At 37.1% G+C, this 12,385-nt stretch overlaps 1 protein-coding gene across 8 annotated transcripts in view; it reads left to right on the plus strand.

The window, feature by feature from the left end:
- The first annotated feature begins 1,070 nt into the window (after positions 1 to 1,070).
- Positions 1,071 to 12,385, plus strand: part of Phf14 (PHD finger protein 14) — a 144,811-nt gene continuing 133,496 nt past the window's right edge. For 6 of the 8 annotated variants that reach the window (XR_608005.3, XM_017803602.2, XM_017803603.2 and 3 more), the window contains exons 1-3: positions 1,071 to 1,481; positions 1,911 to 2,021; positions 8,418 to 9,187. Coding sequence is in view for 7 of the 8 variants with exons in the window: in XM_017803602.2 (XP_017659091.1) it covers position 1,481; positions 1,911 to 2,021; positions 8,418 to 9,187 (882 nt within the window). In the remaining variant the exon portion in view is untranslated. Of the gene's footprint in view, positions 1,482 to 1,910; positions 2,022 to 8,417; positions 9,188 to 12,385 lie in introns of those variants that run through there. The other 2 variants (XM_008854522.3, XM_029556881.1) reach the window with 2 other exon arrangements.

Here is a 12,385-nt window from a genome sequence, read left to right on the forward strand (position 1 = left end):
TAAACTTCATTTGAAGTCTTTCATACACTTTCTTATGCTACACACATTGCCATTCAAAGTATATTTGCTGAATAAATGAATTGAATAAGCATCATCCAAACCTTTCTCTGAGATTCTCAAGGTAAGAGCACTTTAAAAACCATTAAAACTGCTTCAGATTCCAGTATTTTAATAGCTTTTTAGAATATCATGTGGCATCTGAAACTATTGGATGACTGCCATTGTCCTCATGTTTCTATGGGTTTAAAAATTAACCTTAAAAATAATTTCCCTAATTGGATACCAACACCATTTCATAATTATGCACACACACATCCCGAGAAACAGATCAAGCTGGGCATAATGGTACACACTTGTAATCCCAGCATCTGAGGGGTTGTGGATGGAGGATTATTGTAAATTCAAAGTCAGTCTGGGCCCAATATGCAGGGAATTCCTGTCTCAAATTAAACAAACAAACAAACAAACAAACAGTCAAACAAACTTCGTAACATACTCGTGGGAACGAATTTTGCTCTGGTTTTATTCTTTATATATTTTTTCCTTTTAGTAATACTTTATTTATATGGAATGTCTTTATACAGCGCAAGAGTTAATGCAATTAAAAGGATAAAATTTCTTTGTGAGATTAATACTTTCCAAAATCAGCAATTAAGCTAGGTCTAATGTAACTTTTACATTAACTGTTTGCAGAAAATACATTTTTGCCCATTCCTATCTTAAGGAGAAGCAGTTTATTGAAGCACTAAGTGAGAGCAACTGTATCTTTTAGTAGTTATTTAAGGAGGCAAAATTCCTTTTGCATAAATTTAACATTCTTAAAAAATAACCAGAATCAGGAATTGGCTTTCAGAGATTTGGAATGAGATGTGGAAATAGGTGGAGCGAGGTAAGGGCTTTGGTAGGCTATGAGCTGAGCGTCTTCGGTTCAGAGAAGGGCTATCTCATCCTTCTAGGGATGATGCGGTTCTGTTCGGCACTGCTCGGCTTCGCTCGGCTCTGCTCGGCTCCTGTCCCCGCGCACGCGCTCTCAGCTTCCGTTGCTAGCGGGCTGCGCTCGGCCTGGCGTTTTCACTTCCTTCTTGACAGAGCTATATCCGGGTCGTTGCTTTCCCTATTGTCTCAGTCGGCCTCAGACTGTGGAAGTTCTGGGTTTTTGTTGCTTCTGGTGCAGGCTAATAAAGTTTTTCTTTCTTTTATTTTTCTTTCTAGTTTTTCGTGGGCAGTTGCCTCCGCAGGGCGGCCGGGTTGGGCTGGCTGCGGGGCCGGCGCTCGAGGCGCCGTGGAAGGGGCGCCGGGGTGGAGGGCGGACGAGGGTGACAGTGGGCTGCCCCGGGGTGGCCCCTGCTCGGTCGGCCGGGCCGCCCCGCTCAGTTGCTCCTTTGGGACTTGTCTCCGTGGCCCTCGGCGCGTCCCGGCTGCCTTGCCTCCCGCAGCCTCTCCCTAGGTCTCCTCCAAACGACCACCTCACGGATTCCTTAGTAAGTGTATCCGAGGCCGTGGTCGCTCTCCGTCCTTCGGGAAGGCAGGGCTCGCGGGGGCAGGGAGGCTGGGTGGGTCCTGCAGGAACATCACACCCTGGCTTCCCTGATCCCCAGGGCTATGCGTTTTCGGTTCACTTTTGTGTCTAATGAGAGATTGATTACCAAGGAGTCGCAGAAGCACGCCCCCTCCATAAGATGCACAAGGAGAGGGTCTGCGTGATGAATTCCGACTGGTCTGTGTTGGCCTAGGCGGTAGCCCGGGACTGTCCCGCCCTCTGCAGCCAGTGTTCCCAGCCCAACTTTTCCCCCAGCCCAGTGCTGAGAACTTAGATTCCTTGCACGAGGTCATGGTAATTTCCCTCAGCATCACAACTCTCCTGTGTTTGGTGTGATTGTGAAATGATTGTATTATTTCTCTCTCCACAGTGGACCGCAGCTCCAAGAGGAGGCAGGTGAAGCCTTTGGCAGCTTCTCTTCTAGAAGCTCTCGATTATGATAGTTCAGATGACAGTGATTTTAAAGTTGGAGATGCTTCAGGTAAATGCTTCCTTTCTCTTCCCCTTTCCCAACTTTCTCGAGTTGGGTACATTTTTAACTTCTTTTTAAGAACCAGTTTTGGGCAATATGCTGATTTAAAGTTGAAAGCACATACACTTTATTTTGTTCATTTGCTTCTCACATTTTCCTAAAATACTATCACTAGAACCTGTTATTGCTTCTGTTTTCGACCATATTTAGATAATTAGCAGTCAGGGAAGGGAAGTTTTGAAGCAGGCAAAAGCTTTTCTCCTATTCTCTACCCTAAAATATATGTATGCTTATATAATGGACCAAGTGAAACATTGTGATACCTCGATGTAGAATAGAAAACCAAGAATAATGTGGACCACAAATAGCCCGGAACAGGGTTCTTCCTTTTCAACTCACTTGGCACCCGGAGAGAACTCCACTTCTGTTAGTGCTCTTATAGAATAAAGTTGGCTAGAGCAAACAAGGTACAGGAGGTGCTGTACCTTGTGTGTAGCATATATGCTTGCTTATTCCAGTTAGTGATTTACAAAGGTTATGAAAATCACACACAGTATAAAACCAGAACAAAACTTTTTGGTTTTTCTTTTGTGTATTTTCTTGTGTGTGCCTCATATGTTAAGTTTTAATTGAAAGGAATCCAAGAAACATAAAATTATGTGAACTATTATATGTGGAAAATGTCAGTGAGCATATGAACATTAAAAAGTTTTAGTAATTCTACTCCCTTTGGTGGAAATTTAGGTAAACTGAGAAATAAAAGCCTTTTGAATTTCTTCCCTCTAACACATTTTTTTTTTTGTTTTTCCCTTGAGGTGCTAGTGATCATACTCAGGGTCTTGTATATGCTGTGCTACTGGACTGCACTTCTAGCCCCTCTACTGTGTTTTTAGTATCCCTTTCAGAGAATATATTTTGAAATCTTGCCTCTTTCCTCTAGTTCTCCCCTTCCTCCCCTTCTAAGGGTGGTAAGAAGGGATGAAATAATTTGTGTTATGTTACTGTTAACAGCATCAGCAAGCAGAATTAGCATTATGATTTACTGTATAATTTCATTTAACTTTTACAGTAACTCAGTGATGAAGGTATTATTCTTTTACAGGTCACAGAGGTACTGAGTTTAAAGGACTTTTACATTAATTAACTTAGAAAGTAATCGATCCAATGGAGCTGACTACAAAATTTAGTCTTTTCATTGTTTATATACTGAGTGGATTGATGTAATCCTAAACCCAAATAACCTGGATATTGTGGTTACTAATCAGTTCAACCCCAGCAATAAAAAGTTGATAAATCTTGATTAACTTTTTTTAACCTTTGCTTTTCAGCTCTATCTCCTATTTAGTTGATTCACTGATGATTGGTACTTTCTAAGAAGGAAAAGAAAAGAATCTCATTTTTGATTGAGCCCTGTAAAGTAAATATGCCCTAAAGCAAAAATTAAAATTATGATAACTACCAGAAGACCCATATGTAGAACTGTTAGGTGGAACCATATAAATATTACTGATATTGTAGGTCTAAAGCAGTTAAGTATTGGCGATTTTGTGGTCTAGGCCTAGTTAAAGTGGTTTTATTTGACTTGGGTTTAGGATTAGAGATAATTATATGCTATCTAAATTAAATTTTTTAGAAGATTGTGTATGCAAAATAAAATGGGTTAACCTGAGATATTGACGATTTATTTAGTTAGTGTAATTAGGCTATATTGCTCAAAAGTAATCTAACTAGAAGATTCAAGAAACTTTACAGGTAATTTCCTCTGGTAGTGCTTTGTGCAAGTCTTTGTGTAAATTGATCGAAATTCTAACATTTCAATTAGCATTTTCCCAGATATGGTGAAGTTACAAATAGTTAAATTACAATTAATAAATAAAATGATAGATGATAAAAGGATGTCTGATTGTGTGTATTGTTCAAGTCTTTGGGGAAGGGATATAGTTAAACTAGTTGATCTCGAATGATTTCATTCAGAAACTAAGAGTGGAACTGCCAACTGATGGAACCACGAAATGTCAAAGGTGTGGAGTCTTGGAAAGGGTGTTACTATTTGGGGATTTGGACTGAGTAAAAAGAAGAGAAAGAGACAACCCTAAAAAATACAAAAGATAAGACTGAAATCTCATTGTAGGTGAGGGTTTCTCAGAATGCACTGGTGCTATTGGCATTCTGTGTTGGCTAATTCTTTGTTATGGAGGTTTGACCTCTATAGTGTAGCCCTGATGATTAGCAGCATCTTTGTCTTATACTAGATGCCAGTAGCATGGTCCCTGCCTGCTTCACCCACCTTATGACAACCAATGGCTCCAGATATCAGCACATGCCTTCTGGGGAATGCATTGATACCATTTGAGAAGTTCTGGTTTAGATTTTCCCAGAAATACAAGATGACATAGCTGTAACTAGAGTCAGAAGCAGAGAGTGAGCTGTGCTGAGAGATAGGCTTTTTTCAAGAGATAATGAGAAATAGAGATGGCTCAATGGTAACTGAATTAGCCAGTAGGCTAGTTATCTGTCTGTTATCTATTGTGTTTATTTATGGTACTAATTCTTGTTGCACTGTGTCTGTGAAAAGAATAACTAAGGTTTATAAAATCCTCGGACAAAGATATTTCAAACTTAATATAAAGCTTTGAATTGAACCACAACAATTGTATTGCTTAGTATTTATCACGGGTGAAACTTGAGCTTTGTTGTAATGGCATTGATGATTGTTGTTATTCTAAAGAATATTTTTATCAGTGAATATTGTGAAGGGATTTCTGGAGGGTTTTTTCTGTAACTAAAAGCATGCCTTAACTATTAGTTGAAATGACTGTTTCGTGGAGAGATTGCCACATATTGTGTTTCAGAGAGAGTACTTTTTATTTAACCAAATGAGAAGTAGGATTTCAATTCTAAATATGTTTTTAAATGTAAAAAAGTTAATTGTAGATTTGTAGATGTGGGGCTTCACCCTGTCCTTATTTATGAATAAGATAGCTTTACTTGAAGTTTCTGGCTAATTTCTTCACTTTACTCATTATTTCCTCCCTTTCTTTATCTGTCCCTCCTGTCTTCCCTTAAGTGTAGGAATGGTAGATTTGGAATGTGGCATGGGGAATAGTCATTCTTTGGCATTAATGGAAGTAGAATTTTTTTTCCTTTGTAATTTATAAAAATATAGCTAGCCAAGGACCTTGCTTTCTGATTAAAATTATTATTTATCTGTGCTTATAAATATCTGTCTCTCAAGTGCATATGTACCAAAAACAAATGATGACTAATCAGATGAAAAAGTTATTTTCCTGAGATCGAAATATAAAATTTGATAGGTTCTGTTCCTGCAGTTGGAATATGACTAATATATTGTATTTGGTTGCTAAGGAATTGGGCAAGCTACAAGGACTTGGATTTATAGAAGATTTGATGTTCTTCTAATGATATTTTGACAAATGTAAAACTTTGGGTCTTTTAAAACTGTGTTCTATGATGATTACAAAACCAAAACAGAATCAAAGAATACTAGTTTATGTTTGAAAATAATCAGCATTAGCATTGACATCAAAAATAAAATCATACAACCCATGACATTTGTAAATTTTACCAGATAATACAAAGTTGGATTGGTCTCATCAGGTACTCTTACTGGTGAACCAGAGAACTTCAGTTACCCATAACAATTGTTTTTGCTGGAAAAAAAGCTTCTCCAAGATTGATCTAGAAGAAAAGTGTCTTTCCTTTTTGTCGCTTTCTCCTAGCTCTCTTAATTGTGGCATTACTTGTAAGATGTTTGCATTTTCTATAGTTAATGTGCACAAGAGATCCTTCTCTGCCTTTGAAGTAGTCTACTCTGCCTATTTCTTAGAAGACTATTATTTAAAAATTTCTAGAAATTATTGTTTTTACCAGTGTTGATTTTTCTTGATAGGTTGGGTTTAATCATTATGAGTGGTAAGACCCAAATTTTCTCAATGTTTTGTAGAACTTTCGAACTGGAAAAAAGTCACTTGCTTGGGATTGATATTGAACCCCATTCTTTTAAATACCCAAAGTTCAGAAATCAGTAAGCATTTCTTAAGTTTAGCACAAACTCATTTGATGGCAAAACCTGACTAAAACTGACCAGAGTTAATTTGTGTCATTTATTTCTTATACTCTGTAAATATCCACACTTCATCCTGCAGAATTATTGTATTTGATGATAGAATAGCACTTTAGATATTAATGGGGTATTAGTGTATTATATGATGCAGTTACCACACTACCCCTGAAAATGTGAAAATTTCTAAATTTTAACACATATACCCAGTTCCATGTCTGAAGTGTAAGGACTTGTTAACTTGGATGATAATGCATGTTTACCCTGTGCAAGATTATTTAGGATAAGAGTGTTTTTCTCAGAACACTGCTGAATAAGCTGATAAGCTTGAGACTGATTATGATTTCATAGGGTCAGTTGAAATGCGTTGTTTTCATTCCTTATATGAATTACCATGCAGGACAGTTTTTTTTTTTTTTTTTTTAAATTAGCTGTTTGTATAGGACTTCTGAGGTGATTTAGATACTGTGTACTAGTCACAGACAGCTCTTCCACCTTTAATATACCCAGTTAGTTTTAGAGGTTAAGACAAGTTAAATTCATGGAAATTAAAATTATATGGAAGCAATGATGTTTTTTACTATTTTATTGCCATTTTCTTGGCTATAGATGCAAACTATTTCCATATAGGTTTTACTTGTGCTGTGAAATTCTCTTCTTTTCCTCTTTCTCCATTCCCTTTTCTGTTCTAGTTTGTCTCTCCATTGCTGTGACAAAATACTATGACCAATACCAACTTGGGGAAGAAAGGGTTTATTTACAGAACAACCTGCCCAAGGGTGGAAGCACCCATAGTGGGTGGGCCCGCCCACATTACTCAACAATCAAGAAAATACTCCACACATATGGCCACAGGCCAGTCCAATGGAGGCAGTTCCCCAGTTGAGGCTCCCTCAATCCAAGTGGGTCAAGTTGACAGCTAAAGCTATCTAGTGTACCTGTCCAAATATTTATTTTTTTAAAATTTGCCTGCATATAGAGAGCATTTGCAGGTTACTGAATAGTGCCAGATAGAGAAGGACTTTGCTGCCCTAGGCAGGCATTGAAGAAACTTCCTAGAAGCATTATAGGCTTGTGTGAACTGCTTACTATTCATATCTATCAGTTCAGTAACTGATAGCTGCTCCTTTTTAGGATGGATTCATTTCTTCCTCAGTTTCTGCCATCCTAGGGTGGTACAGTAGTTACAACTTTTGAAAGTTTACATCACACTTCTGTTGATATGGGCAGTATTCTAATAAGCAGGAATACTGATGAATTTTCTGGCATCTTCCATTTTTCTGTGCCATTGATAATTGTCCATTTTCACATCTGTACTTGATCTAAAATTGGTTTGATATATTAGGGATCTGGTACAAGTTAATAAGAATTTAGGGTCATTTTGCTGGATGAAAAGTAAAATAGGGCTGGAGAGATGGCTCAGCAGTTAAGAGCACTGACTGCTCTTTCAGAGGACCCGGGTTCAATTCCTAGGATCCACATGGCAGCTAACCATCTGTAACTCCAGTTCCAGGGGAATTTGACACTGCCTTCTGACCTCTGCAGGCATTGCATGACACAGTGTGCTTACACACATGCAGGCATAACACTCATATACATAAAATAAAAATAAAGTTTTTTTTTAAAAAAGTGAAATGATTTTAGTGGGTTAAATTTGTCTTGTTTTAGCGGTGATTCATTATTATAATTGTACATATTTTATAAAAAGATATAAAGGAAGAAGAATTTTGTCCAGATTATTATTAAGTTATAATCAAGTGCCCAGTGACAGGGGGAGCATTTACTTTTAGGAAAAATATTTACCTCCAGCTGGGGATAGAGAGATGTCTCAATGGTTAAGAACACTGGTTATGGTTGCAGAGGACATGGGTTTGGTTCCCAGCACCCACATGGTAGCTTACAAATCCATAACTCCAGTTACAGGGGATCTCATGCCCTCTTCTGGTCTCCATGGGCATTGCACAATACAGGTGCACTTACACACATGCATGCAAAACACTCATACACATAAAATTAAGAATCACGTCTAGGATACTAAATACAGTATTAGGTATTTAATATAAAGTACTGCTTCTGTTTTTAATGCATATTTTAACTTACATTTCATGTCATCTTCATTAGTTTACATTGAATTAAGCCATTATATCAACTTCATTGCTTATTATTTAGTCAGGTTGGGAATGTCTACCATTCTTTGCCTTAGGTTTGTTTATATTGTTTTGCAAGTTATTCACAAGTTTTGGTGGTTTCATTTGTGTCAGTGTTGTGTGTGTGTGTGTATGTATATACATATGTGTGGTTTTTTTTTCTCATATTTTCAACAGATTCTGAAGGGAGTGGTAATGGAAGTGAAGACCCTTCAAAGGACAGTGGAGAAGGTTCCTGTAGTGATTCTGAAGAAAACATTTTAGAAGAAGAACTGAACGAAGACATTAAAGTAAAAGAAGAGCAACTTAAAAATTCTACAGAGGAAGAAGTAGGGCCATCTGACAAACAGTTAATTAAAATGGAAAAGAAGGAAGAAGAAGAAAATGGAGAAAGACCTAGAAAGAAGAAGGAGAAAGAGAAGGGAAAAGAGAAGGAGAAGGGAGAGAAGGAGAAAGAAAAAGCAACAGGATCTGATACTGTGGTTGCTTCTGCCGCTGCCACCGCGCCAGCCACGAGTCCTCCTGCTGTTACATCCCCTCCTGCCCCCACTACAACCACCACTACGGAGGAGCAAGTCAGTGAGCCCAAGAAGTGGAATCTTCGTCGAAACCGGCCCCTTTTGGATTTTGTATCCATGGAAGAGCTGAATGATATGGATGATTATGACAGTGAGGATGACAATGATTGGAGACCCACTGTAGTGAAGAGGAAAGGACGAACAGCATCTCAGAAGGAGGGCAGCGATGGAGACAATGAGGATGATGAAGATGAGGGAAGTGGGAGTGATGAAGATGAGAATGAGGAGGGCAATGACGAAGACCATAGCAGCCCAGCTAGCGAAGGGGGTTGCAAGAAGAAGAAGAATAAAGTTCTTAGCAGAAACAGTGCTGATGATGAGGAACTGACCAATGATAGCCTGACCCTATCTCAAAGCAAGAGTAATGAGGTAGATTAACCCAATTTTTATGATATCTGTCTGTCTGGGGAAAAGGGAATTCTCTAAATTACTCTGCTCATTAAGTGACTTCCTTGAAATCCTATTTAGTTACAGATGTGAATGAACACCCTAAATGTAACATTTACTCATTTAGTCAACAGACCTTTAATTATCCTCCATTTGTCAGCCTTCTCCAAGAGTTCATAGCCTGCACCTTCAAGGAGAAATGTGTAGAGAAATGTTTTCATACCTGTAGACTTGGGAAATTAGAGTTTTCCATTACCATTTCTATCTTCTGTTCATAGATGCTAAATGGTGCTGAGTGGATTATGGATTAAATAGAGGTTACCTTTCTTTTGCATAGTTTTGTCCATATCCACATAAAAATGTAAGGCTTTAGAATACTTTATAATGGGCAAGAAAGAGCTTAATTATTAGACTGTTAGAGATTTGTTTTCAAGATTAATTCCTTTCTTAGTTGTAGCAGTCGTCACCAGCATAGCCACAAATCTTGCTTTATGTGTATGAGAGTAAATGTGTGCTTTCTTTACATATATCTAAGGAACAGATTCACTGCAAAGAAATTTAAAAAGCAAACATTTTCCATCATAGAACAAACATTTCTATCCTAAAGCTACAGTAATGACTCAGTTCTTCCACCTGAAGTTCTGCTGAAGTTAGGTGTATCCATTGAGTCCAGAGGTGCAACTTTCAAGACTCTTCAGTTAAACATATTCGTGTCTCTGTGTGTTCGTGTTTTCTTTCCAAAGAAAGATTGAATTGTTGTCTTACATGTAGATGTATCTATTACATCACATGTTGAAATATAATGATTCTGTCATTCTGTTAATATGTTTGTGTCAACAAAATACTTCTTTACCATTTATTTTTTGTGTTTTTCATATCATCGAAGTAGCTTAAACTGGTAGGCTTTCCTTATGCTTAATTTATTTCATGTTTTCTGCTTAACAGATTTTACAGAGCAGTGATTGTCTATTTTAGTTAAGCTTAAGTTGTGAATTTTTTTCTCTTAATGTGTAGCAAACTGTCAGGGGTTATACTTCAGTAGAGATGAAACACTATATTTGTATTATAAACATTATAAACTATAATTGCTAGGTTGCCAACTCTCCTAAGAAGAATATTGCCTGCCTCCACTGCTATTCTAATTCTCATCTTTAGGTAAAGGAAAATTGTCATTGGGAGACAGTGTGGTACTTTTTAATGTTATAGCACAAGCTGTTACATATTACAGATCACATCTTGGGAGCTTTATGGACATTTGCTAATATTTAATTTAGGCATGCATTCAGTTTGTTTTGTAGCATTTTGTTCTTTTATACATGTTGACTAAACTTACTTTCAGCGACTACTTTCTATGCTTCATTTTTATTAGGCTGGTATTCACAAAAGTAATCTAGCTCATGATAGAGGAAGTATGGAGAAGATGTGTGAAAAGGTATAGGAACAGCTACCTATACTTAGAAATGTATTTGTGTCTTTGAATAACCTATAGTTGATAATAATGCTTAATAAGTTTTAGACTAAGTTTTATGACATATTTAAAGGCCATGTATGTTGTTTAGATTTTTACTGTTTTCTGGTGAAAGAGACTTTGGTAATTAATGAAACCTTTGTGTTAACTGTCCTGAAGATATTTCAAGGATGAGATGCCAAAGCACTTCTCAGAAAGGTACACATAGAAAGAACTTAGAGAAAGTGAATTTCCCTCAGAATAACCTGCTAAATGCTTCATTCAGTTTTTGTTCCCACAACTATTTTAACTCTTCAATAACTCTTTTCTTCTGATTCTAATTCTTCTTAAACTGTGTCAAACTAGATAGTAAGTTTTAATTAACAGATTAATCAGTTTAGATTATTATACTTCTACATTTTCCATTTATATGTTCTTGCTTTTATAAGGAAGATATCTAAAGTTTATTCTTGTTGCCTCATGGCACTTTGTGTCACTCTTTCTTGTTATTGTAATTCATTAGTTAATAAGAATGGAGATGACTATATTTGAAGTTTTAGCTTTCTCTGCTTTTAAGTTTCTGAATTCTGCTTTGTAATAGAGACCACAGAAACTGGTTTAGAAATGCAAAATACATGGGGCTGGAGAGATGGCTCAGCTGTTAAGAATATTTGCTGTTCTAGAGGATTTGGGTTTGATTCCCAGCACCCACATGGCTGCCAACAACCACCCATAACTCCAGTTCCAGGGGATCTGACAACTCTCTTCTGGCCTCTGTGGGCGTTATGTGCACTTATATACATGCAGGCAAAACACTCATATGCAGAAAATTAAAATATTTTTAAAAACAAATACAAAATAAACCACCACGTATAGTTTATAAGCAGGCAAACTTTTCTTGGCTGCAAGGTCAGGTATATTTGCATACAAATGGCAGGGTGTGTTATCTATTAGTAAATGATGCTCTGAAATTTCAGCAATTTTGAATCTCTGAGGGGAATTGACATTTTTTGATCAGCCCTTTTATAGTTGTTGCTCTCTGTATCTTTAACATGCCTAAGGCACACACCCAAACATACCATGCAACACTGTTTCAAAAATGTTTTTGTCTTTATACTTTTTTAAAGAAAAAAACAAATTACTATGTCTTATTCTACATGGTAAGTGAACACTATGTTTTAGAGCCCATGGAGAACACTAGGGATTATTACCACTTTCAGGCTATCTGTTAATCTGTTTTTGAGGTTGGCATATGCAGTAGTGGGCTTCCTCATGGCATCTTCATCCATATGCATGTCTCAATTGCTTCCCTCTCTCTACCTGCCTTGGACCGCCTGCTTCCTTTCATCTCTTTTTTTCCTTTCTTTTCCCAGTTAGTCCCCCATGCTCCTTAGTTTCTACATGTAATCCATTGCCCTTTGTATTTCCCACCTCCCTTAAGTTTTTTTTTTCTCTAAGGTGAGTTTTAAATTCAAGGGAAAAAATGTAGTCACTGGTTTATTACTGTAATGCCCCCATTTGTTCTCTTTATAATTTCATTCCATTTCATGAAATTGATTTGTAGTGTTATTTTCTAGTGATTTTGTTTATAACTCACTTTCCCAATTTCTGTTTTTTAAATAATGCTACATTAAATATTTTTATTATTATTATCATTATTTTTTATTTTTATTTTTTGGTGTTCTTGAGATAGGGTCTCCCTGTAGCCCCAAGCTGGCCTGGAACTCACTTTG

This window comes from Nannospalax galili, unplaced genomic scaffold (genome assembly GCF_000622305.1).
Source record: "Nannospalax galili isolate Female #2095 unplaced genomic scaffold, S.galili_v1.0 scaffold787, whole genome shotgun sequence".
Lineage (NCBI taxonomy): Eukaryota > Metazoa > Chordata > Mammalia > Rodentia > Spalacidae > Nannospalax > Nannospalax galili.